The sequence below is a fragment of the Emys orbicularis genome, chromosome 10, assembly GCF_028017835.1.
Source record: "Emys orbicularis isolate rEmyOrb1 chromosome 10, rEmyOrb1.hap1, whole genome shotgun sequence".
Lineage (NCBI taxonomy): Eukaryota > Metazoa > Chordata > Testudines > Emydidae > Emys > Emys orbicularis.
The window spans coordinates 91194273-91222126 of record NC_088692.1 but is presented as its reverse complement, the minus strand read 5'-3'; the positions used below and the strand labels follow the sequence as shown (position 1 = coordinate 91222126).

At 48.3% G+C, this 27854-nt stretch overlaps 1 protein-coding gene across 1 annotated transcript in view; it reads right to left on the bottom strand.

The window, feature by feature from the left end:
* IQGAP1 (IQ motif containing GTPase activating protein 1) overlaps positions 1 to 27854 on the bottom strand; it is a 178739-nt gene that overhangs the window by 18493 nt on the left and 132392 nt on the right. Inside the window, exons 30-33 of the mRNA XM_065412617.1 lie at positions 18006 to 18138; positions 17506 to 17608; positions 10083 to 10218; positions 3577 to 3664 (exon numbers count right to left, since the gene is read on the bottom strand). Coding sequence (XP_065268689.1) covers positions 3577 to 3664; positions 10083 to 10218; positions 17506 to 17608; positions 18006 to 18138 — 460 coding nt within the window. The remainder of the gene's footprint in view (positions 1 to 3576; positions 3665 to 10082; positions 10219 to 17505; positions 17609 to 18005; positions 18139 to 27854) is intronic.

Here is a 27854-nt window from a genome sequence, read left to right as displayed (position 1 = left end):
AATCTGCTTTTTACATCATCCCCCTATATATATGGCTTCCAACAATCCGATCATCACAAGAGTAAAAATCAAATACACCATATATCCATAAGAACGGCCATACTGGATCAGACCAAAGGTCCATCAAGCCCAGTATCCTGTCCTCTGACAGTGGCCAATGGCAGGTGCCCCAAAGGGAATGAACAGACAGGTTATCATCAAGTGATCCATGCCCTGTCACCCAATCCCAGCTTCTGGCAAACAGAGGCTAGGGACATCATTCCTGCCCATCCTGGCTAATAGCCATTGATGGACCTATCTTCCATGAATCTATCTAGCTCCCTTTTGAACCCCGCTATAGTATTGGCCTTCACAACACCCTCTGGCAAGGAGTTCCAGAGGTTGACAGTGCGTTGCATGAAAAAATACTTTCTTGTGTTTGTTTTAAACCTGCTACCTATTCATTTCATTTGGTGGCCCATTGTTCTTGTATTATGAGAAGGAGTAAATAACACTTCCTTATTTACTTTCTCTATACCACTCATGATTTTATAGACCTTTATCATATCCCTCCTTGGTCGCCTCTTTTCCAAGCTGAAAAGTCCCAGTCTTATTAATCTCTCTTCATACGGAAGCCGTTCTTTACCCCTAATCATTTTTGTTGCCCTTTTCTGAACCTTTTCCAATTCCAATATATCTTTTTTGAGATGGGGTGACCACATCTGCACGCAGTATTCAAGGTGTGGGCGTACCATGGATTTATATAGAGGCAATATGATATTTTCTGTCTTATTATCTATCCCTTTCTTGATGATTCCCAACATTCTGTTCGCTTTTTTGACTGCCGCTGCACATTGAGTGGATGATTTCAGAGAACTATTCACAATGACTCCAAGATCTCTTTCTTGAGTGGTAACAGCTAATTTAGACCCCATCATTGTATATGCAGGGCCGGCTCCAGGCACCAGCCTACCAAGCATGTGCTTGGAGCGGCACCTGGAGGGGGGCGGCGCTGGGGAGAGCGGGGCCGCGGCCGGGCTCGCCGCCCTCCCCCCGGCGCTCCCCGCCGGGGGGCGGCGGGAGGCTTTTTTGCCTGGGGCGGCAAAAAAGCCAGAGCCGGCCCTGTGTATATGTATAGTTAGGATTATGTTTTCCAATGTGCATTACTTTGCATTTATCAACATTAAATTTCATCTGCCATTTTGTTGCCCAGTTTTGTGAGATCCTTTTGTAGCTCTTTGCAGTCTGCCTGGGACTTAACTATCTTGAGTAGTTTTGTATCATCTGCAAATTTTGCCACCTCACTGTTTACCCCTTTTTCCAGATTGTTTATGAATATATTAAATAGGACTGGGCCCAGTACAGATCCCTGGGGGACACCACTATTTACCTCTCTCCATTCTGAAAACTGACCATTTATTCCTACCCTTTGTTTCCTATCTTTTAACCAGTTACTAATCCATGAGAGAACCTTCTCTCTTATCCCATGACTGCTTATTTTGCTTAAGAGCCTTTGGTGAGGGACCTTGTCAAAGGCTTTCTGAAAAATCTAAGTGCACTATATCCACTGGATCCCCTTGGTCCACATACTTGTTGATCCCCTCAAAGAATTCTAGTAGATTGGTGAGGCAAGATTTCCCTTTACAAAAGCCAGGTTGAATATTTCCCAACAAATTATGTTCATCTATGTGTCTGACAATTTTGTTTTTTACGACAGTTTCAACCAATTTGCCTGGTACTGAAGTGAGGCTTACTGGCCTGTAGTTGCCAGGGTCACCTCTGGAGCCCTTTTTAAAAATTGGCATCACATTAGCTATCCTCCAGTCATTTGGTACAGAAGCTGATTTAAATGATAGGTTACAGATGACAGTTGTTAGTCCTGCAATTTCACATTTGAGTTCCTTCAGAACTGTTGGGTGAATACCATCAGGTCCTGGAGACTTATTACTGTTTAGTTTATCAATTTGTTCCAAAACCTCCTCTAATGACACCTCAATTTGGGACAGTTCCTCAGATCTGTCACCCAAAAAGAATGGCTCAGGTTTGGGAATCTCCCTCACATCCTCAGCAGTGAAGACTGATGCAAAGAATTAATTTAGTTTCTCCACAATGGCCTTATCGTCTTTGAGTGCTCCTTTAGTATCTCGATCGTCCAGTGGCCCCACTGGTTGTTTAGCAGGCTTTCTGCTTCTGATGTATTTAAAAAAACTTTTGCTATTACTTTTGGAGTCTTTGGCTAGCTGTTCTTCAAATTCTTTTTTGGTCTTTCTAATTATATTTTTACACTTAGTTTCCCAGAGTTTATGCTCTTTTCTATTTTCCTCATTAGGATTTATCTTCTACTTTTTAAAGGATGCCTTTTTGCCTCTCACTGCTTCTTTTACTTTGTTGTTTAACCATGGTGGCTCTTTTTTGGTTCTCATACTATATTTTTTAAATTGGGGTATACATTTAAGTTGAGCCTCTATTATGGTGTCTTTAAAAAGTTTCCACGCAGCTTGCAGGGATTTTACTTTTGGTACTGTACCTTTTAATTTCTGTTTCACTAACCTCCTCATTTTTGTGTAGTTCCCCTTTCTGAAATTAAATGCTACAGTGTTGGGCCGCTGTGGAGATTTCCTCGCCACAGGGATGTTAAATTTAATTATATTATGGTCACTATTACCAAGTAGTCCAGCTATATTCACCTTTTGGACCTGATCCTGTGCTCCACTTAGGACTAAATCAAGAATTGCCTCTCTTCTTGTGGGTTCCAGGACCAGCTGCTCCAAGAAGCAGTCATTTAAGGTGTCAAGAAACTTTATCTCAGCATCCCTTCCTGAGGTCATATGTACCCAGTTGAAATGCCCCATTATTATTATTATTATTATTATTATTATTGAGTTTTTTATTTTAATAGCCTCTCTAATCTCCCGGAGCAGTTCAGAGTCACGAACACCAGCCTGGTCAGGTGGTCTGTAATATAGCCCTACTGCTATATTCTTATTTTTCAAGCATGGAATTACTATCCATAGAGATTCTATAGTACAATTTAGTTCATTTAAGATTTTTACTTCATTTGATTCTATGCTTTCTTTCATATATAGTGCCACTTCCCCACCAGCACGACCTGTTCTGTCCTTCTGATATATTTTGTACCTGGTATTACTGTGTCCCATTGATTATCCTCATTCCACCAGGTTTCTGTGATGCCTATTATAACAATATCCTCATTTAATACTAGGTATTCTAGTTCACCCATCTTATCATTTAGACTTCTAGCATTGGTATATAAGCATTTTAAAAACTTGTCATTTTTTGGCTGTCCCCTATTGCATGATGTAATTGAATGGGACTTTTTTTCATTTGACTGTTTCTCATCAGATCCTCCCTGTATTTTATCATTTTCCATCCTCTCCTCCTTATTAGGACATAGGGAATCTCCATTTATAGAGATATTTTACATACACAGGTCTGAAACATCGATATGCCACACCTAAATTGCCACATATATTACAATCCCAGAATTTAGGCTTTCATATGTACCTGCAGCCACATATATCTAGATTTAAAAGAATCCAGTATCCTAAGGAGTGGAGCCAAACTACTTTTCCATACCTGCTCATGGGTGGCTGGAGTTTCCAGGATCTCAGTCAGTGTCTCCCCCGGCTGGAAGCGGATTACATCTACAATCAAGCGCTTTGTACTGAAAAGAAACCAAGGAGAGTAGGAAACAAAACAACATTAAAACAAAACAAAACAAACAAAAATCCTATTCCTGCTCTGAAATGAGAACAAAACTGTCACTGATTCATATTAGACCAGTCATATTCATACTGGATCCACATCCAAACCAGTCAACAGTCCTTATGTTGTCAATACTCATGCCTCACTTCTCCAAATGCAAAGAAAGAAAAGTTCCTTACTAGTAACTATGGTTGTTTGAGAGTTGCCTCTGTGCATTCCCACTCTGGGGGTGGTGCCCCCGCACCTTGAGCCTGCAGAGCTATCTTGAAAGGTGCATTGTTGGGACTGCATGAGCACCTCCCCACCTGAACCCCATGGTGCTGAACAGTCAGTACATCACATCGTATATAAGGGAGTGCAGCCCCACAACAGCCTCAGGTCCTTCACCTGGACAGCAGAGTCCAAGCTGTGTAGAGAACTTTGAGGCAGAGTGGAAGGTGGGTGGGCAATGACAAAGTAAAGTGGCAGCTCTCAAACAACCACAGTTACTGTTAGGTAACTTTTCTTTCTCAAAGGCCTCTGTGCATTCCCACTCTTGGGAGATTCATGAGCTGTCCAGTCCACATGGAAGGTGGGCTGAGGAAATCTCAATTAAATAAAGATTGTAGCACCACACACCCAGCATCAGAGTGGGATGCTAGTATATGGTGAATATGTGGACTGAACTCCAAGTGACTGCTCTACAAATCTCAGCAAGAGGATATGGCTTAAAATAGGCCACAGAGACAGCAGTAGCCCTCAATGAGCGAGTCCTTAAGCCTGCTGTAATGAGGACTTTGGCTATGTTAAACATCTGATTGCATATGGCATCCCACTGCTCTTTTCCCCATGGGGTATACCCAGACACTTCCATCTACCCAAATGCCACAAAAAACCACACTGAAACAAACAAATCAACCATCCAAAACCAAAGAACGTCCCCTAAGCAGAATTTATCCTGAAAAGAGATACATCCCTTGGTCCTGCAGTATGTAAAAGGCCGGCCACGGAAGCCTGTGAAGAGGGCCGCTCATACCTGGAAGGCACTCTGGATAGGAAAGAATGAAGATGGAACTCCTACAGGAGATGGAGATGGTGTGTTTTGGGTACTGTGGGGTGGTCTGTGCCATCCTGAAATGGAGAGACCTATGCCAGAGGACTGGGGCACAGCTCTGGGCTGGAGGAAGATACATGTACCAGTTAGGCTAAAATTTGGAAAGTAACCTCGACAACGAGCCTTGAAGAAGTGGAAGAAGTGAATGGGATGATGTAACAGTGGATACAAGCCAGCATTGGCTGAAATCCATGGGCCAATGTCAACATAGAAAACTGCTTACATTTTGCTGAGTAGGACATTCTGGTATAGAATTTTCTACTACTGAGTAGGACCTGTTGAACAGCCACCAAACATTTCTCTCCCTCCTCATTCAACCACAGAGCAGCCATGCAGTAAGATGAAGGGAACTGAGCAAAGGATGCAAAATGTGACCATGATTCTGTGTGAGCAGGTTGGGATCAAGAGGAAGGGATATAGGATGCTGAACTGACAACACAAGAAGGTTGGTAAACAAACACTGCATTGGCCATGCCGACACAATGAGGATGAGGTTGGCCCAATCTGCTTTTAGCTTGAGGATAACCTGCAGAATGACTGGGATCGGAGAAAAAGCGCATAGGAAAGGGGGAAAAGCGTATAGGGAAGCTGAGTGGCAGCTGAGGTGGAAGGTGTCCGTCAGGGAGCCTGCAGAACAGATGGCATTTCCTATTGTCCCTTGTAGTGAACAGGTCAATAATTGGGATGGTCCAAGTCGCGAAAATGACTCGCAGAACACTGTGCTTCAGAGACCACTCATAACTCAGAGAAAAATTATTGCTGAGATGGTCCATGAGATGATTCTGGACTCCAGGCAAGTGATTGGCTATTGGAATGATGATCTCGTCGATGCAGAACTGCCATAGCATAATTGCCTTTTGACTGAGCACCCTGGATTGTGCTTCTCCTTGCCTGTTCACATAATACATCATGGTGGTATTGTTGGTAAGTATGTGACTCGCTAAGCCCCTGATGAGGTCTAGAAAAGTGTGACAGGCATGGTAGATGGTGTGAAGCTCCAGCACATTGTTATGCAATGGAGCTTCCTGCTCTGACCACAGACCCTGAACTTTCAGCAATCCCAAATGTGCTCCCCAACCCATCAGGGAGGCATCGGTGAAAATAGTCCTGGTTGGTAGGGCCAGATGAAGGGAATGCCCTGACATACATTCCCCTGAACTGTCCACTAGTGCAAGGAGGCCACGATCAACCTTTCTAAGCGGTGAAGGATTAGATGGTCAAGTGTCTTGAGCCACTTTTGAAGAGGGCAAAGACGCAAACTGGCAAATTGAACCTGCATGCATGCAGAGATGTGGCCCAAGACCCTCAGGCACATCCGAACTTTTGTGGAATGTTGAGACTGCAGAGACAAAGGAGGTGAATCATCTGAAAATAGTAGATCAGGAAAAACTCTCTCTCTGAGTCTGTGTCTATTAGGGTCCCAATGAACTCGATTTCCTGAGGGGTACCAATGTTGATAACCAATGTTGTGTAGGATGAGACCCAGATGGTCGAGTGAGCAGTGTAATGTGTATATGATAAGAACTTCTTCTCTGGAACTGACTTTTCTGACCTTAGTAGCTAGTTGTGCAGATATGTGAAGACATGGATTCCTTTCTTCCTGAGGTACACTGTCATATAGTTGGTAAAACCCTGGGATGGGGTGGGGAAGGAGACAGACTGAAAGGAAGGACTGTGTACTTGCAATGGCAGTTCATCACAACGAACCAGAGTACGCCTCAGTTGTCACTGGTGTTGGTACCAAACTCAGCGGTGGTACCACAGCAACTGACAGTGCCAAGGTGGAGGGCAGAGAGTGCAGCCATGGTAACAACGGCAGTGCGAAGTGCAGCAGTGCTGGGGAATTTCCTGGTGCCGAGGCGGTTTCTTGTGCTGAGCTGGCACCAGCCTCACTTCTATTCTGTGGCAAGGGAGCACTGGGATGTGGTGCCGATGGACCCAAAGCTTCAGCAGCCCATCCAGACAGCAAGGCCATGGATGCCATAGCCCTGGTGAAGTCCTGGACCAAGGGAGAGCTCAGGACAGAAAGGCAGAGGAGGTCCACCGCTGCCTGATATGCCGCCAGTGTGGAAACAGTGGTGCTAGCATTGTCCTCTTCGGCACCAGACTCAATGGATGACACGGGGCCAGAATCGGAGTTGATGGTATGGGCCACTTGCACCCCTACACGGTACTGGGGAGTGGTCAGAAGGACCTGCTCCATCCCGTGTGCCAACAGTAGCCATACACTTCTTCCTGGATGAGGAAAAGAGTCTCCATGAAACCTGGAGATGTCTCAATTGGTCTTATGAGACTTTTTCCTTGGCACACTTGATGGAGAGCAGCTTCTTCACTTCTTTGTAAAGGCACCAGTCCCAGAGTGCAAGCCAGTCCCACTGATTGAGGTCGACCTCCAATCCAACACAAGCCTCAATGCTGAAACAGGCCTCATGGCCTGCTCAAGAAGGTGCTGCTTCAGGCAAAGGGCTCTAGCCACTAGAGTCTGTTTTGTGAACGATATACATATGGACACCGCTCTTCGAAGTGAGCCTTACCTACGCAGAGCAAGCACCTTGTGTAAGAGTCATTTGGGATCGCTCACCCACACGACGAACAACGTTTGAACTCTGGGAAAACACTTAACTAGACTAACTAAGTAACACTAATGCTAAGGGTACTAACTAATTATATACAACTAGAACACTAGCTAAAGGATGAGGCGTTGTGAGGTTAAGAACCACGCAGCTCTGACTTCAGCCACAGGCAGTAAAAAAGAAACTCAAGAGGGGTCAGGGTGACACTGTCTCAGATAGCATGGGGAGGGGTTATGGCCATGAGCACCACCTCCTACAGGTACGGCTAGACAAAATTCTCTGGCTCTGATGAGCTGGGCTTGCACACACCTAAGTGGAATACATGGCAGCATCTACTTGAAGATGGCATACATCAGTGCCAATTCCCAGTTCAGATGGAAGACATCGGTTAAATAGTCTGGACTGAGACCAACTTGAGAGCAAAATTGGAGTGACTACAGTCAGTCTTCTGAGACCTCTCTCTTGGTGAAGGAGATGAACTAGAATGATCTCTTCTTCTTCTTGGAGGAAAGTCAGAGTCTGGCTGTGCACCAGCGGCTTGTGGCGGCACCAAAACCTTTTGAAGGGCCAGGCGATCTGAGGAGGATCACAGCACTGATACATTCTCATTGGTTGCTCTATAAAGGTGCTGCTTGAGGCATAAGTCTCTAGCCACGCACATTCTCTTTTTAAAGGATTTACAAATAGAATACTTTGTCTTAATATACCCCTCTCCCAGGCACAAGCACCTAGTATGGGGATAGGTACCCCATAGGAAGGACAGTGCTTAAAACCTGGCAAAGGCATCACACCAGGCATATCTTACTATTCAACTCCTAACTAATCTATCAGAAGGGCACTACCAGCAATAACTAACTACATACCAAAAAAGGGGAGAAAACTCATGGACAGCAAAAAGAGTGTGAGGTAAAATACAACAGAATGCTCCGCTTCCAACTGCAGGCAGTGAGAAGGAACTGAGGGGGTCAAGGCGGCACTGCCCTTAAATAGCCATGGGAGGAGCTACAAGTGGCCTGAGGGTGAGAGTGTTGCCCCATGGGGTACTGCTAAGCAAAGTTCTCTGGCTTCAGGGTGGCTCTGCTCCCTCCCTCACCCTTTTACAAATGGACTGGCTTCTCTCTGTTCCTCCCTCCTCTTCTCTATCCCTACAACACCAGGCCTAGAAAGGAGAGAAGAGGATCCTTGCTGGAGATGCCCCCTCAGTTTGGGAGGGGTTGTGAGTGAAGAGCCACCTGTGCTGCAAAAGGAACAGAGGTTTACTGAGGGAGGTGGCAAAGGGAAGGGAAAGATATGGCTGGATGAGCAGACTGAGGTAGCTATAGGGCAGATGTGAGGTCAAAGGGGACACAAAATTGATTTGGGAGTGAGGGTGCAGAGTTCATGTGCGGGGGACGATGACAACATAATTAACAGATGTATAGATGGGGGAACAAAATTAACTAACTAGAATTTTGAGAGAACGTGGAAAACCTCTGCACCATCAGGTAGCCCTTTAATACAAGTTTGTGTAATGTACTTTTTTAATCACAAGATGTTGGCAGGTATGGATTTTAGAGAAGCAAACTGAGCTAGAATCAAATCAATCAATTGTGCATGTGTGACAATGAGCTAGCCCCAATCTCCTCACAATCACACATACTAAGGGGGAAAAGGGAAATTCAAAATCAGAAGAGATTAAAAATGTGATTTTTGTTTAGAAGAACCTCATAATTTTGAGGCCAATCTCATGTTTTGTGGTCTGACTCATGATATTTTAACTTTTGGGGTTTACAATACTGCTAGAGCAGGTGATTGGCAGCTGGGGGGAAAACCCTGTAAATTACCACTTGTGTTCCCTGCTCCTGCAGCCTGCACCTCCTGAGAGGCACAGCAGAGAATCTGCCTTAAGATTTTTACTGAATTCAGTATGAAAATAATGAATGCAACAGTACAGTATTTCTTGTGTTGAATTTAACATGCGAGTTAACTATTACATATATTGCACATTTCCCCTCCCCGAAATTTTCAATGTGTCACAAATTTTGTATTGATAACACAGAACTGCACTGGAGAAGAGATCTAGGGGGGTGTTTCTGCTAAAATGATCTGCTGTGAATTAGTTAACTATGTCCACAGTCAGGGCCGGCGCAACCCATTAGGCGACCTAGGCAGTCGCCTAGGGCGCTGCGATTTGGGGGGCGGCGACCACGATGGTATTTCTGCGGCGAGACCTTCCGCTGCCTCTGTGGGGGGGCGGCATTTCGGGCGGGACCTTCCGCCGCCCTAGCTGGCGGTGCTCCTGTCCACAGTTAAAATTGACATCAGTGGCTTCAGAGTTAAAATGTATTCAAGATCAATAAAGGTCATTCACACACTTCAGAGCTCTTGTTTCAGACTTTGTACGGACTTCACTGTATCAGTTATACTCAGCTTGTGTTTGGAAGGTTTTCTTCACAATCATGAAAACTGGAGACACTTTTTTAAAATGACAAACCTTACATTCCCCAGTATTATGCTTTGGCAATGGGGTTTTCCTGGAACAAATTCACTGGCCACAAAATCTAGGGGCTCTGGATACAAGCTGTGTGCACTTTAACAGGCTTGGATTCATTTATTCTTTCATTTCCTGACATCACTGTTGCCTTTTTCTTCCCTCATAGTCCAACCCATAAAATTAATATCCTACCCCTTATTTAAGCGACGACTGCTATAGGCCATTACCCATCACTCACTTCAGCAGGATTGTCCTTGCATCCATTTCAGCATTCTCATCGCCAGGAACATCAAATTTATTAGTCAGTGTAAGAGAAACTTCAGTCTTTGCTAGCATCTCCTTGTTGGGGTCATTAATGTTACCAGACCCTTCCCCTGGGGTAGAGAAAGGAGAGGTGAGTTATCAATGAGAGAACCTACTTCCCAATGCCAGATGTGATGATAGTGACACAGATTAGAACGTATTCAAACATTGTCATGGGCTGTTTGGGTCTGCAATATTTTCCTTCCAGCACCGTACAGAAAAACAATCAATTAATTTTTTAAAGGACCTGTTACAGCCCATTTATGGGTTTTAAAAACATGTTCATCTTGCACATACACCTCTACCCCGATATAACACGAATTCGGATATAACACGGTAAAGCAGCGCTCCGGGGTGCAGGGCTGCGCACTCCGGTGGATCAAATCAAGTTCGATATAACGCAGTTTCACCTATAACGCGGTAAGATTTTTTGGCTCCCGAGGACAGCGTTATATCGAGGTAGAGGTGTACATAATTTAGGATTTCCTAACATTCCTCCTTCTTCAGCAAACTGATAGAAAATGGATACTAAAAAAATAAGATTTCATGTAAATTCAGGTTTTGATGCCTCAGAGGTATACAAATCAGAGTGTGCGTGTGATACATCTTGCATCTCAACCTGCCTCTCTACTGATAAGCTTAAATGTGACCTACCAAAGAAAAGAAATTCAGTTTGTGCCCTTTGTTGCTTCTTTGGCCTTATCTATACTTAAAAGGGTTTCTTGGTATAGTTAGTAGAGATGCAGCTTGCATTGGCAAAAAAAACGGTTACTTACCTTCTGTAACTGTTGTTCTTCGAGATGTGTTGTTCACGTCCATTACACATTAGGTCCATTACACATTAGGTGTGCGCGCGCCGCGTGCACGAACGTCGGAAACTTTTTCCCTCAGCGGCTCCCGTCGGGCCTGCAGGGTCTCCCCTCCCGTCAGAGCGGCCCGACCCTCCCTCGGTTCCTTCTTGCCGGTGACTCCGACAGAGGGGAAGGAGGGTGGGAAGTGTAATGGACGTGAACAACACATCTCGAAGAACAACAGTTACAGAAGGTAAGTAACCGTTTTTTCTTCTTCGAGTGATTGTTCACGTCCATTACACATTAGGTGACTCACAAGCTTACCATTGGAGGAGGGTAGGAGTCAAGGAATAACTGATTGAAGCACAGCCCTGCCGACAACCGCATCCTCTCTGGTCTGATGATGGATCGCGTAGTGGGCTGTGAACGTATGCACCGACGACCAGGTGGCTGCTTTGCAGATTTCCTGGAGCGGAACCTGTGCCAAGAAGGCCGCCGAGGACGCTTGGGCCCTAGTTGAGTGAGCCCTGATCTCCGGGGCTGGTACGTTGGCGAGCTCGTAGCACGTGCGTATGCAAAGCACAATCCACGCCGACAAGCGTTGCGTCGAAATAGGTTGGCCTCTCATTCGCTCCGCAACGGCAATAAACAGCTGAGTCGATTTGCGGAATGGCCTGGTGCAGTCTAGATAAAACGCCAAGGCCCGATGGACATCCAGGGTATGCAGGCTGCGGTGGCTGGGGTCCGTATGGAGCTTGGGGAAGAACACCGGTAAACAAATGTCCTGCCCCATATGAAAGTGCGTGACCACTTTTGGAAGGAATTTGGGGTGCGGCCTCAGTTGCACCTTATCCTTATAAAAAACTGTATAAGGAGGTTCCGAAGTGAGGGCTCTCAATTCCGATACCCTCCTAGCCGATGTGATGGCCACGAGAAACGCTACCTTCCATGAGAGGTGCAGGAGGGAGCAAGAGGCTAGGGGTTCAAAGGGTGGCCCCATGAGCTTAGTGAGGACCAGGTTGAGGTTCCACGCGGGGACCGGTGGGCGCGAGTAGGGAAACACCCTCTCCAACCCCTTGAGGAATCGGACTACTGTGGGGTTGGAGAACACCGAAACCCCCAACTCCCCAGGGTGGAACGCCGATATGGCAGCCAGATGCACCTTAATTGAGGCGGGGGCGAGCCCTTGATGCTTGAGGTGTAGCAAGTAGTCTAGAATTGATGGGATTGAGGCCTGCAGAGGCTGGATGTGGTGAGTCACACACCACTGGGAGAACCGTTTCCATTTGGCAAGGTAGGTCGCTCTTGTGGAGGGCTTTCTACTACCAAGGAGGACTTGCTGGACCTCATGAGAGCACCCGTGCTCCCTATCGTTTAGCCAGAGAGAAACCACACCGTGAGATGCAGCGACGGTAGGTTCGGGTGGAGCAGGCGACCTCGGTCTTGTGTGATGAGGTCGTTATGGAGGGGGAGGGTTATCGGACTGGACACGGACAGTTCCAACAGGGACGTGAACCAGTGCTGACATGGCCACGCCGGGGCAATAAGGATGACTGTCGCCTTGTCCCTGCGGGTTTTGAGGAGGACCCTGTGGATGAGCGGGAATGGGGGGAAGGCATACCCCAGGCTCCCGCCCCACGGGATTGCGAAGGCATCTGCCAATGAGCCCGGACTGTGGTTCTGGAATGAACAAAACTGGGGGCATTGGCTGTTGTCCTCGGTGGCGAAGAGATCCACCTGGGGAAAACCCCCACCTCCGGAAGATTGAACGCAGGACGTCCTGCTTCAACATCCACTCGTGCATGAGATAGGACCGGCTGAGGTGGTCCGCTAGTCCGTTTTGGACCCCCGGGAGATATGTCGCTAGTAAGTGGACTGAATGGGCTATGCAAAAGTCCCAGAGGCGGAGTGCCTCGTGACAGAGGGGAGAGGACCGGGACCCGCCCTGTTTGTTTATGTAGAACATGGCGGTAGTGTTGTCCGTCAGAACCGACACGCTGTGGCCTCTTATGGTAGCGTGAAAGGTTTGGCAGGCGAGGCGAACCGCCCTTAGCTCCTTCAGGTTGATATGAAGCAACTTTTCTTCCCTGGACCACAAGCCCTGAGTGCGCAGGTCCCCCAGGTGCGCCCCCCAACCCAGGTCCGACGCGTCTGTTACTAACGTCAGAACGGGCTGTGGGGCGGCGAAAGGGACTCCCGCGCAAACCTGCTGCCGATCGAGCCACCAACGGAGGGCGTTCGACACCCGAGCCGGGATAGTCACGACCAGGTCTAAGGGGTCTCTGTTGGGGCGATATGCTTGGGCCAGCCACAACTGCAGCGGCCTGAGTCTGAGGCGGGCGTGTCCGACTACGTGGGTGCAGGCCGCCATGTGCCCCAAGAGTTGTAAGCAACATCTGGCCGTGGTCGTGGGGAATTGCTGGATGGAGCTCACGGCCTTCTGAATGGCCAGGAACCTCGACACGGGGAGACTCGCCCGTGCCGCCACTGAGTCCAGGACTGCCCCTATGAAGTCCAGTCTCTGCATAGGGACCAGTGATGACTTGGGTACATTGACCAGTAGACCGAGTTCGTGGAACACCTGTAGCGTCAACGCCACATGGGAGCGAACCTCAGCCTCCGACCGGCCCGCTAGGAGCCAGTCGTCCAGGTATGGGTAGACGCGCATCCTTCTTTTTCAAAGAAAAGCTGCTACCACGGACATGCATTTCGTGAATACGCGCGGGGCTGTTGCCAGGCCGAAGGGCAAAACTGTAAATTGGAAATGGCGCTGGCTGACATTGAAGCGCAGGAACCGCCGGTGGGCCGGTCGGATAGCGATGTGAAAATAGGCATCTTTCATATCGAGGGCAGCGTACCAATCCCCCGGATCCAGGGATGGAATGATGGTACCAAGGGAGACCATACGGAAATGTGGTTTGAGCAAGTATTTGTTTAGCTTGCGTAGGTCCAGAATAGGACGAAGGCCCCCTTTTGCTTTGGGAATGAGGAAGTATCTTGAATAGAACCCTTTCCCTTTGAGGTCCGGAGGAATCTCTTCCACCGCTCCTATTGTGAGGAGGGCTTGCACCTCTTGCAAGAGGAGTTGCTCGTGAGAGGGGTCCCTGAAGAGGGATGGGGTTGGGGGGTGGGAGGGAGGGGGCGAGGAGAACTGAAGGGTGTATCCTGCCTCCACCGTGCGTAGGACCCAGCGGTCCGATGTTATACGTGACCAAGCACGGTAAAAACGGGACAGGCGGTCCCTGAAACACAGGGGGGGATCCGGAACAGAGGTTGGTACACTGTCCTCGATCGCAGCTTCAAAACCCTTGTTTGTTTCCCGGCTGCGGTTTGTTTTGGCCCTGATTTTGGCCTTGGTTGGGTGTGTTGTTGCGTCTACGCCTGTTATCCCTGCCCCTCCTGCGGTACGGCTCCTGTCTAGGACGAGGGTGGTACTGCCTCTGCGGAGGTTGGGGCTTGAAGGGCTTCCTCTGCGTCACTGGGGTGTGCATCCCCAACGACTTGAGGGTAGCTCGAGAGTCCTTAAGGCTGTGTAGTCTGGCATCCGTTTGGTCCGAAAACAAGCCTGAACCCTCGAACGGAAGGTCTTGGAGGGTGTTTTGCACCTCTGGGGGAAGGCCGGAAGCCTGCAGCCATGCCGAGCGTCTCATTACCACTCCTGACGCAATTTTCCTAGCGGCTGCGTCAGCGGAGTCAAGTGAGGCCTGTAAGGAGGTTTTGGCCACCGCCTTCCCTTCGTCTACTAAGGCAGCAAACTCGGGTTGCGAGCCCTGAGGCAAGGCTTCCTTGAACTTGGACACCGATGCCCAGGAGTTGAAATTGTGCCTGTTCAGGATCGCTTGTTGGTTCGCGATCCGCAGCTGGAGGCCTCCGGACGAGTAGACCTTTCTCCCAAATAAGTCCAAGCGTTTTGCCTCCTTGGCCTTGGGGGCCGGGGCCTGTTAGCCATGTCGCTCCCGTTCGTTGACCGCGGAGACGACCAGCGAACAAGGGGTTGGGTGGGAGAATAGGAAATCAAACCCCTTGGATGGGGCGAAGTATTTCCTCTCTACGCCCTTTGCCGTAGGCACCGCGGAGGCTGGTGTTTGCCATACGGTCTTGTAATTAGATTGGACCATTTTTATGAGCGGGAGCGCAATCCTGGAGGGGCCTTCCGGGCTTAGAATGTCGACCATAGGGTCTTCCTGCTCTACGGTTTCCTCTGCCTGCAACCCCAAATTGAGGGCTACTCGGCGGAGCAGGTCCTGGTGTGCCCGATGGTCAATCGGGGGAGGACCGGATACTGTTGTGCCCGCCACGGCTTCGTCTGGTGAGGAGGAGGAGGTCATGGCCTTTTGTGCGTCCTCTTCCTCCTGTAACTCCTCATCAGCAGGGCGCTCCTCCGGAGTGCGTTCTCTGATGTGGGCCTGAGACGGTGCCGGGCTCGGTGCCGAGTCGGCCCTTTCCCTTTCTGGCGGCCTGGATACCGTGGACTCCCTGCGGGAGAGTGGGCGCCACCGTGGGGAGCGGGACCGGTGTCCTGAGGGGCCCGATCTCGAGGTTCTGGACGGGGGGCCTTGTTGATGGTAGGCCCAAGGGGTCCAGAATGGCCATTGCCCTGGGTGGCCCCACTGTGGTTGCCAAGAGGCTTCGTGCTCCCTACTGGCCTGCGCTCTGTGGGCATATTTGCTGGAATGGCCCGAGTCCACCTCCGAAACTATGGATGGTGACCGGGACCGGGAGTAGCGCCGTGCCGACCTGGACCTGGATCGGTACCGGTGGCCCCGGGACCGGGAGCAGCTGCGGGAGGACGGTCTCAGGGATCGCGCGACCGAAACGTCCCGGTGCCTGCTCGAGCAGGGCTGCTGGGCCGGTGCCTCGCGTCTGCTGGGGCCCGACGGTTGTGCAGCCCGCTGCGCGGAGGGAAGCCGGGAGTCCACCGAGGCGGAGCTCGACCGGGATTGGCGCCGCGAATGGTGCCGAGATGGCGACCGTGATGGGCGCATCATCGCCGGCTTGCCTTTGGACGGCAGTCTCGGCGGAATGTCCTTAGCGCGGAGGGTGCCTTCAGCGGACAATTCAATGAGGTCCTTTGCTGCCTCAAATGTGTCCGGGGTGGAGGGCTGTTCCAACAGTTCCTCCAGCCCTTCCTCCTCACTCGACACGCCTATCCCGGGGCTCGACGGGCCTTTCGGCGCCGGAGCCACTGGCACCGGGATCTGTGTTGGGACCGCAACGGCTTTAGTGGCACTTGCGGTCTTCGCGGGCGCTACCCTCTTGTGCGGGGAACGTCCTCGGGCCTTGGGTTGGCCCTTCGGCTTAGCCGGCGAAGAGGACCGGTGCCGGGGGTGTTCCCTCCGAGCCGGTGCCGTAGGCTTAGGTTGCCCCGCCGGCATCGGATCCCGAACCGATGCCGGGGCACTCCGCACTGAGGTTGACGGTGCCGTAGAAGTGGAGGGCTGTAACGCCGACTCCATGAGCAGCTGCTTAAGGCGAAAGTCTCTCTCTTTCTTAGTCCTGGGCTTGAAAGCCTTACAGATCTTGCAGCGCTCCTTTTGGTGTGCTTCCCCCAGGCAACGGAGACACGATTCGTGTGGATCACTCAATGGCATAGGCTTGCGGCACGTGGCACAAGCCTTGAAGCCTTGGGCGTGCGGCATGCCCCGCCGCCCAGGGCCGGTGCCGGGGTTAGCCAAACACCTAACACAAAGAGTTTAAGCCTTTGTAAAGAACTGATAACTGCTAGCTTAACACTAACTACTAACTACTAACGAACTGATAACTGTAACACTAATTACTATGCTAAGGGACACTCTCAGATGAGAGACAGAGTTGTTCCAACGTCGCCACGGACGGTAAGAAGGAACTGAGGGAGGGTCGGGCCGGCAGGGATATATATACGCTAGAGCGGGGTGCCGCTCTGGCGGGAGGGGAGACCCTGCAGGCCCGACAGGAGCCGCTGAGGGAAAAAGTTTCCGACGTTCGTGCACGTGGCGCGCGCACACCTAATGTGTAATGGATGTGAACAATCACTCGAAGAAGAAGAGTTATTTTGCTAGTATAGCTTATAACAGTTCCCTGAATTAAATAAGCTATAATGGCAAAAGGACTTTTTTGGCTGATATGTCTACACTAAAGCATTTGCTGGTATAGCTAGCTATATCAGTTACTGACATAGATATGCTAACAATACTTTTAAGCGTAGACCAGACCTTTACATTGCATGAACGAGGACTGAAAGATTTGTCAATGTTTTTTCACATTAGAAATTCAGGTCCCTGGTGAGAGGGGAAGGTGTGAGAGAGAGAGGGGGGGAAATGAGGAAACCTGGTATGGTGGAAGGGGAGGTACACAGAGCTCTGGCGTTGGAGGAAAGCATTTGATACAGTGCCTCGCAGATTCATAGAACACAGAGATGGAAAAGCCCTATGGGGTAACCTAGCCTAGCACACTGTAGGCTGCTGCTGTTTGTATAGCACCAGTTCCCTCCCAAACCATGATTATTCTTTATAGAAATTTTTTTAAACCACACTTGGAGCTACTCAGAAGAACATCACCTCTCCCTCATGTAAAAGAAGAGCAGCTCACCTATCAGGGACTCAATAGTGGGAACTTCCCCCAGGTCATCCAGCAGCTCATGAATTGGATCATTGTGCTCAGGCGCAATCGCATCTTGATGATCTAAAAGCAGCTAGATTAATACAAATATAAACAATCATTTAACTGTTCCTCCTGTGTCTTGTTTCACCCAATTTAAGAATTACATTTTTACAATTATATTCTTCGGAGAGAATTCCTCTCAGTTCATATGATTCCCAGTGAAGATACTAGCAGGCAAATGTCTGGCATCGTCACATAAGACTTAAAGTATCAGATGACTTCACAAGAAAAAAATATTAAAAAGGCCATAAGCAGACAAACTACTGACCTCAACATTTTGACAGTTCAGAAGATATTGCCTTTTTTTTTTTTTTTTAACAATATCGTCAACATTTGAATTTGTTAAATGACTCACATTAAACCAATCAGTAACAGATTGTTCAGAAGGGCCATTCTGCAAGAAAGAAATGTGACTGGTGTATACTTACAGTGTGTGTATTGATGATTTCTCCAATGGAAATATAGATAACCGGTTTAGTGAGAGTCACCAAGTCAGAATATTCATCAACATTAAATTTATCCTGTAGTTCTGGAACCTCACAGGCAGCCTGAAAAAAACGTCTTCAGACAAAAAGAAAAAATAATCAACACAATCCTGCCAGTCACAAGCACTGAGATAACCAAGGCATTGGCTCCCTGTGATACTCTCAAGCAGAGCTGTTCTTTGGAACTTTGGTACAATAAGAGGAGGTTACTTACCTGTAACAGGAGATGTGTGGGTCCATTTCTGTATTCCACTGAGGGGTTTACGCATGCACACTAAGAGCCTGGAGCTGAAGAATTTGAAAGTAGTGTCCTTGGTCCACGCATGTGCTCTGGCTCACCTCGTGGTTTCGTTCGAAGCAATAAAGGGCAGAGCACACTGACTGTATCTCCAGTTCCTTCTCCACCCTGAACCAGACATATCCATAGCAGAGGGGAAGGAGGGCAGGAAGTGGAATGCCGTTAGGGACCACACATCTCAAAGAACCTCCAGTTAGAGGTAAGTAACCTCCTATTCTTCTTTGAGTGATGATCCCTACTGTATTCCACTGAAGGTGATTAGCAAGCAGTACTTAAGTCAGAGGAGGGTGTGAGGATGAAGACGGAACAGTCATGCAGACGACTGCCAGCCGAAGGAGGCATCTGCTGCCAAGTCTTGTACTAAGGCATGCATTGCAAAGGTGTGCATGGAACTCCATGTGGCCGCTCTACGTATGTCCTGGAGTAGGACGTCCTGAAGGGAGGCTGTGGTTGAAGTCTGGACTCTTGAGGAAAGGGTCTGTACCCCACTAGGGGAAGGCAGGCAAGCCAGATAGTTGATAGCAAAATGTAATGCAACACAAAATCTACTTGGAGACTCTCTGGATGGAGATTGCCTGACCCCTATGTCTTTCTGCTAGTGCAGCAAACAGTTTGGGGGGCTTTCTGATGAGTCTTGTCCTCTGCAGGTAGAAGGCCAAAACCTGTCGGCTGTATAGGGAGTCATTCCTCAGCAAATGTGTGTGGCTTTGGGAAGAAAACAGGTAAGTGAATGGACTGACCAATTTAGAAAAACTGGACGTGCACAAGTCCATGGAGCCGGATGCGCTGCATCCGAGGGTGCTAAAGGAGTTGGCGGATGAGATTGCAGAGCCATTAGCCATTATTTTTGAAAACTCATGGTGATCGGGGGAGGTCCCGGATGACTGGAAAAAGGCTAATGTAGTGCCCATCTTTAAAAAAGGGAAGAAGGATCCGGGGAACTACAGGCCAGTCAGCCTCACCTCAGTCACTGGAAAAATCATGGAGCAGGTCCTCAAGGAATCAATTATGAAACACTTAGAAGAGAGGAAAGTGATCAGGAACAGTCAGCATGGATTCACCAAGGGGAAGTCATGCCTGACTAACCTAATTGCCTTCTATGATGAGATAACTGGCCCTGTGGATGAGGGGAAAGCAGTGGATGTGTTATTCCTTGACTTTAGCAAAGCTTTTGATACGGTCTCCCACAGTATTCTTGCCGCCAAGTTAAAGAAGTATGGGCTGGATGAATGGACTGTAAGGTGGATAGAAAGCTGGCTAGATCGTCGGGCTCAACGGGTAGTGATCAATGGCTCCATGTCTAGTTGGCAGCCGGTTTCAAGCGGAGTGCCCCAAGGGTCGGTCCTGGGACCGTTTTTGTTTAATATCTTTATTAATGATCTGGAGGATGGTGTGGACTGCACTCTCAGCAAGTTTGCAGATGACACTAAACTGGGAGGCGTGGTAGATACACTAGAGGGTAGGGATCGGATACAGAGGGACCTAGACAAATTAGAGGATTGGGCCAAAAAAAACCTGATGAGGTTCAACAAGGACAAGTGCAGAGTCCTGCACTTAGGACGGAAGAATCCCATGCACTGCTACAGACTAGGGACCGAATGGCTGGGTAGCAGTTCTGCAGAAAAGGACCTAGGGGTCACAGTGGACGAGAAGCTGGATATGAGTCAACAGTGTGCTCTTGTTGCCAAGAAGGCTAACGGCATTTTGGGCTGTATAAGTAGGGGCATTGCCAGCAGATCGAGGGACGTGATCGTTCCCCTTTATTCGACATTGGTGAGGCCTCATCTGGAATACTGTGTCCAGTTTTGGGCCCCACACTAAAAGAAGGATGTGGAAAAATTGGAAAGAGTCCAGCGGAGGACAACAAAAATAATTAGGGGTCTGGAGCACATGACTTATGAGGAGAGGCTGAGGGAACTGGGATTGTTTAGTCTCCAGAAGAGAAGAATGAGGGGGGGGATTTGATAGCTGCTTTCAACTACCTGAGGGGGGGTTCCAAAGAGGATGGAGCTCGGCTGTTCTCAATGGTGGCAGATGACAGAACAAGGAGCAATGGTCTCAAGTTGCAGTGGGGGAGGTCTAGGTTGGATATTAGGAAAAACTTTTTCACTAGGAGGGTGGTGAAGCACTGGAATGGGTTACCTAGGGAGGTGGTGGAGTCTCCTTCTTTGGAGGTTTTTAAGGCCCGGCTTGACAAAGCCCTGGCTGGGATGATTTAGTTGGGAATTGGTCCTGCTCTGAGCAGGGGGTTGGACTAGATGACCTCCTGAGGTCCCTTCCAACCCTGATATTCTATGATTCTATGAAACTGGGAGATTACCTTTGGCAGGAATTTGGGATGCAGGCACAAGACGACTTTATTTTTATGGAAAATTGTGAAGGGCGGGGGAGGGTCTACCATCATGGCCCCAAGCTCACTGACCCTTTTTGCAGAAGTCATAGCAATAAGGAAGGCGACTTTCATGACATAGAGCATGATGCCAACAGTTCAAAGGGTGATTTCATTAGTACGGATAGAACTATATTCAGATCCCACTGCAGAGTGATGGGTTGGATGGGTGGGAAGGTTCTGATGAGGGCCTTCCAAAACAGTTAACAGGTGTGTGAACACAGTGCTCTTCCACAAGAGGGTGGAATGCGCTAATGGCTGCTAGACGGACTTTCAAAGAACTGAGGGCAAGACCCGATGCCTTCAAGGACAGGAGGTAGTCAAGGAGGAGGGAAATCCCCACCCATTCTGGGCAAAGTTCCTTTTGTTGGGCTCAGGAAGTGAAACATTTCCACTTGGCCCTATAACTGTGCCTAGTGGATTCTTTCCTGCTGCAGGAGAGGATGTCTTGCACAGCTGAGGAACAGGCCCATTCTAGAGTAGATACCCATCCAAATACCACGCTCTAAGGTGGAGTGCCTATGGATTGGGATGTCTGATTTCACTGTTGCATTGCATCAGCAGATCATGGAAGATTGGGAGGGGAATTGTTGGACGGGTTGACATACATAGGAGGTTGGGAAACTAAAACTGTCAGGGCCAGCAGGGCGTGATCAGAATGACGATCACTCTGTCTCATCTGATCTTACAGAGTACTGGAGGCAGTAGAGGTAGAGGAGGGAAGGCGTAATTGATTTGGTCTGACCAGGTGAGTATGAGAGCATAGCCCTGAGAGTGATGACCAAGTCCTGCCCTGTAGCAGTTCGTGTTGAATTTGCTGTTTATGTGGCAGGTGAAGAAGTCTTTGGTAGGTATCCTCCATCAGTTGAAGATGGCACAAACTACAGAGTCATGAAGTTCACACTCAGTCAATTGCAAACTGCCTGCTTAGCGAGTCCACAGTCACATTGTGTGTCCCTGGGAGATAGGCTGCAGACAAGAGGCTATGGTGGGTGATGCATCAATTCCAGAGATTGACCACTTCTGCACATAGAACAGTTGATCTCGTGCCCTTGTTTGTTGATGTAGAAAACAGTGGTGGTATTGTCCAACATGATAAGAACATGATGGGAACAGATGAACGGGAGAAAGGCTTGGCATGCTTTTCTTACAGCTCGGAGTTCCAGGATGTTGATGTGCCTCCTGAATTCCCAAGGAGTCCATGCTCCCTGTGTTATGTGATTGCCCATGTGTGCTCCCCTGCCTACAAGGGATGCATCGATGATCATCTTGTCTGGGGAGGAGGAGAGGAAGGGAAACCCTGTGCAGACATGACATGGGTCCGTCCACCACTGGAGGGATGAGAGCACCCTGGGGAGGACTGTCAACATGAGGTCCATGGTGTGATGTTTGGGGAAGTAAACTGTCTGGAGCCACATCTGGAGGCAATGAAGATGGAGCTGAGCAAAGGCGGTGACTTATGTACACAAACCATGTGGCCCAGGAGGGACAGATAAGTCCTGGCCGGAACATAAGGATTGTTGATGATGTGAGTTATGAGTTCTCACAGTGTCTGGAACCTGTTACCTGGTAGATAAGCCCATGCTGTGACTGAGTTGATGGTGGGACGAAAGAAGATTCGAGGGATGAAAGAAGGTTGAGCAGCATGGAAGTTGAAACTTGAGCTTTGTGTCTGGACCGTGCAACTAGGAGCCTGTGGGCCGGATGGATATCGATGTGAAAATAAGCGTCTTGAATATCAAGAGATGTAAATCACATGCCTTTTTCTCGGGATGGGATGATGGCTGCCAGTGTGACCATATGAAACTTGGGCTTGCAAATGAAGTGGTTGAGGTGACAGAGGTCCAGAATTGGTCTCCACCCACCTTTCTTCTTCGGTATCAAGAAGTAAGTGGAATAGAACCCAGTTCCTTGATATTCTGGGGGAACGCGTTCTGCCGTTTCCCGTTGCACTAAGGAGTTCACCTCTTGGGTGAGGATGCTGTCGTGAGAGTGGTCCATGAGGAATGATTGGGGGGCTTTGGAGGAGGTAGCATGATGAATTTGATTGTATAGCCATGTTGGATTATGTTCAGCACCTATTTGTCCATTGTTATCACACACCAAGCTTGGAAAGAGTGTGGTAGGATGATCCCCAAAGGAGGTAGAATGGTTGTAATGTGGTAGGCAAGGCGGTTGGCAGCTCTTGAGGTTGACTCAGAAATATCTTTTAGTTGTGGATTGCAGCTGCAAGGTGGAAGTGTGTGAAGGGGGGTCCCAGAGGGTGGGATCTCTGGGTCTTCTGTCACTTCCTTGGTGGCTTATAAGGTCGCTGATGGTAAAATTGGAAGGATCAGTAGCATTATGTGGGTGGTGGGCGATGGAACTTGCACTTCAGAGCAGGTGTGTAAATACCCAGAGAGTGAAGGGTGACTCTGGAGTCCTTGAGGGCATGTAGGCAAGCATCCATCTTTTGATTAAAAAGATAGGATTCATCAAAGGGGAGGTATTCAATAGTGTTTTGCACCTCCAAAGGGAAATCGGAGGAGTGGAGCCACGATTCCCTACGAATAACTATAGCCATAACATAACATAGCCCTGGAAGAGGTATCTCCTGCATCCATCACCAGTTGGAGTGTTGTTCTGGCCACCAGTTTCCCTTTCGTAATGATTGCCTGGAAACGAGTCCAGTCTTGTTGTGGGAGTCAGTCAGCAAATTCCTTCAGTCTGCTGTAATTCAGGAAATCGTATTTGGCCTGATAGCTCGAAATCCTGAATTGGAGACTGGCAGAGGACAGAACCTTATACCCCAAAAGGCCCAAACGCTTGCCCTCTTTGTTGGATGGTGTGGAGCGCAGGTGGTGTTGTCTGGCTCGTTCAGTTGCTGCTTGGACCACCAGAGAGTTCAGGAGAGGGGGGTGAGAAGAGAAACTCAGACCCCTTAGCCAGAGCATAATATATTTTTTATGCCCCTCTGAGGATAGGCCTGCATGTGGTTGGTGTGTGCCATACTGTTTCGGCTGGTTCAAGAATGGCATTGTTACTAGACAATGTGATTCTAGGTGATGCTGATGAGTGGAAAATATTGAGGAATTTATGCTGGGTATCCTGGATTTCCTCTAGGGGGATGTGTAGTTTCCCTGCAACTCTACACAGTAGAACTATAGGGTTAGAAGGGATTGAAAGGGTCATCTAGTCTAACCTCTTGCCAAGATGCAGGATTTGTAGTTTCTGAAATTGCCTAAAGTTGTCCGGAGCCAAAGGGGATGCTGTAGCCACTGCTTCATCCAATGAAGAGGAGGGGAATCTCTCCAGTTCTGGTGGCACTATCAGAGCTGTGCTGAGGGGTTCCTCCTCCAGCAATGGATCCAAATGCCTGCTAGAAGGGGCCCTCAATGGGGAGGCAGGTGAAGGCTCCCTTGTGGATCAGTCAGTTTCTGAGGGGGGGTATTGGGACAAGGACCCCCAATAAGCCCAGTAGTTTGGATCCGGAGGGTCTTGAAGTGGTCCCCATGGCATAGGGAACCAATGGCTCCATGGTGGTTGGAGAGAAGGTTATTTCCAAGATCTGGACCGCCTTTGTAAGTACATGTCCGGTTGGCACAACACTGATAATCCCTCTCCAGTGTCCGACTTATCAGAGGATGAGAGGAAGACTCTAGTTTCATCAGCGGTACCGTCGAGCCAGTGGGAGTGCATAGACCATCGAAGCAGGACGTGAGGGGTCTCACAATAGTGTCATATCATGAGGGGAAGAAATAGTCTCCCTAGAGGTAGTGGGTCCCAACAAATGCAGTGATCCCGGTTCTGCTAAGGCAAAGACGTCCTGGAGCTCAAACGCCTTTCCCAATCTCCCTGGTGTTCAGGGTACCCTCTCTTTACTTGGAACTAGTGGTGGTGCTGTGGACTTTCCCGGAGTGGGCAGATCCCGCATCTTATGGGAAGCCAGTGTTGATGGTACCGTGTTCCAGTACCTGGGACCGCCGGATCCCCTTGCTTGTGGGACTTTTTGTTCTGTCTACGTGGTTTAGAGTGCACTCTGTATCCATGGCTCGAACTAGTGGAAGAAGCATCCACTTTCTTAATTTTTGAGGAAGGCTTATTCCCATGCTTATGGGTATGCTTCCTTACCTTCTGCGGAGGCTCTGGCATGGGGTCCATAATGGTGGTACCGCTGGTGCTGGATTCGGTCTCGGTAGCAGGAGGTGCACTCTTCGCTGTTTCAGGCCGATGTACAGGGGGTGGTCCCCCGGCCCAAGTTCGAGTGAAGCCTCATGGAGACTTCAAGAAGGTGCTTCCAGAGGCAGAGAGCAGGGCTTTCTCAGGTACAGCTGGGGAAGGACTGGCTGATACTACACCCAGATGCAATGTGGGCTTCTCCCAAGCGGTAGAGACAGCACTGGTGTTCGTTGCTGCCCGAGAAATGCAGGCAGGAGGCACAGAGTTTCAAGCCTGGGGACCTGCGCATAGTACGGTGTCCGTGTGTGGGTATGAGGGGGTGCGGGGAGGCAGGGGAGAGGGTAGACAAATAAACCCTAATCACTAAAACTACAAGGACTATGATAAAACAGCTATAAAGTACTATAAAACTCTACAATTCTAAGAACTATTTACAACAATGTATTTAAAGGTGGGTCAGAGATGAGGACACTGCTGAAAGTTCTGACTCGGACCATGCGGCAGTGAGAAGGAACTGGAGACGCTGTCAGTCCACCCTTTATCACCTCAGATGAAACCACGAGGCAAGCCAGGGCGCATGCATGAGCCAGCGAACACTACTTTAAAATTCTCCGGCTCCAGGAGCATGGTGTGCATGCATAAACCCCTCAGTGGAATACAACAGGGACCATCACTTGAAGAAGAAGGTGTGTTGGTGTTTGTGGGTCAGCTTTAGTACATGATGTGAAGGTACATAAGATATGCTAATGTGTTTTCCCCAGTATCTGCGGGACAGGTGCTACCCTGCATCTCTAGTGGCCACATCCAACGGGGAGCGAGATTCTATGGTTATGAAATTGAAGAAAGCAGAGGCAGTCTGGTTCTATCAGACATTATTACTATTATTATAGGGGAAGCAGATGTGACCTCTATATTTCAGTTGTCTAGCACTTTCCATTATAAAAAATGATAATCCTTTCTTGAAGAGCTTTACCACCAACATAGTGTGTAGCAAGACTTTGAAATTTGACAGGGTACAGTTCTGGGGCCAGGGAGGTGCCTTTTATTGACCTGTAAATGTGTTCAGATTTGGCAGAGTTATAAACTGTTGAAAATCACCATTGCTCATCTGTATTTCACAGTACAGCTTGAATTTGGCTTGTGCTAACATCCCTCAAGATTCCATTAGTACTGTGCACAAACAGTGCCCCAGTGCCTCACTTCAGTAATCCACACACAGAATAGAACCTCTCGGGGGGACATTCAAAAAAATAATTGATCACCTATTCTTTTCTTCCTCTGATGCCTCCCATCAAAATACCTTTTTGTCTACAGTAAGGTGTACTGTACTAGGAGCCAGGAGATCAAAAGTTCTAGACTGACTTCTTCTGACTGGTATTAATTCTGTACTCTTCATAACCCTTATTAAGCAAGGCCTCATAAATAGACAGATTACCGAAACTGAGAACACAACCCAAATCTCTAATATGCCAATCCCAAATCCCATCCATTTAGCCACATTGTCTCTCAGAAAAAACCTGCCAGCTATTTGTCCTTGGCTATGTGGTCTGTAAAATGGGGCTATTCATTCATCTCCCCATAGGAATTACGCATCTGCCTCTAATGGCTGGTTCACATAGGATAATGGACTGTTCTGGTAGCCAGCTAGTGCAGTTATCTCTGTACAGCAAGAGGGAGTCTGTGGTGCCATGCTTCAGGTTAAGGGGTCCAAGCTGATGATGCATAACGGGGGTGGCCTTCATAGTTACAGAGAACAGAATTTGTATTAGCCCTTTTCCTTTAAAAAATATCCACCTAGGATATTACATACATTAAAAATGTTAATAAGGTTGCAAAGTCAAGCACTCAAAAGTTGGGAAATGCTATGCTACAATTAAGTAGTCTTACTTCATCTTCCTTTTGTGTTGTGATACAGTCTTTAATTACATGAACACATGCTATTTCCACTAGACCACTCCTGTATTCAGGGCACGTTTCTTTTTACCCTCACTGATTATTTACTGTATGGCCCCATGCCTTAGTTACGCTGTCCAAACCCTGCAATGAATATAAAATTATTAAATTTTGGAAAAGAGAAGACTAAGGGGGGACATGATAGAGGTATATAAAATCATGAGTGATGCTGAGAAAGTGGATAAGGAAAAGTTATTTACTTATTCCCATAATACAAGAACTAGGGGTCACCAAAAGAAATTAATAGGCAGCAGGTTTAAAACAAATAAAAGGAAGTTCTTCTTCACGCAGCGCACAGTCAACTTGTGGAACTCCTTACCTGAGGAGGTTGTGAAGGCTAGGACTATAACAATGTTTAAAAGGGGACTGGATAAATTCATGGTGGCTAAGTCCATAAATGGCTATTAGCCAGGATGGGTAAGAATGGTGTCCCTAGCCTCTGTTCGTCAGAGGATGGAGATGGATGGCAGGAGAGAGATCACTTGATCATTGCCTGTTAGGTTCACTCCCTCTGGGGCACCTGGCATTGGCCACTGTCGGTAGACAGATACTGGGCTAGATGGACCTTTGGTCTGACCCAGTACGGCCTTTCTTATGTTCTTATGTTCTTATAAATTTCCTCATGGGCTTTATGGTGCTCATTTCCATAATATCAGAGTGCTTCACAAATATTAGTGATTTTATCTTCACAACTCTCCTGAAAGATAGGAGAGAATTATTATCCCATTTTATTGGCAGGAAATTTGAAACAGGACAACAAAGTGACTTCCCTAAGGCCACAAAGTGAATCACTGGTAGAGGTAGGATTACAATTCAGATCCTCCTGACTGCCAACTCTGTGCTCATTACTTCCTCACATGATAAGGCAATGTGGTCTGAAGGGGTCATATGGAAAAATTGTACATGATCAAGACAGTATCATAATAAATACACACAAGGGCAACGTTAATTGTGGCATCTCCTAACTTTAGAGTGCTTGATCTTTCAACCTTAA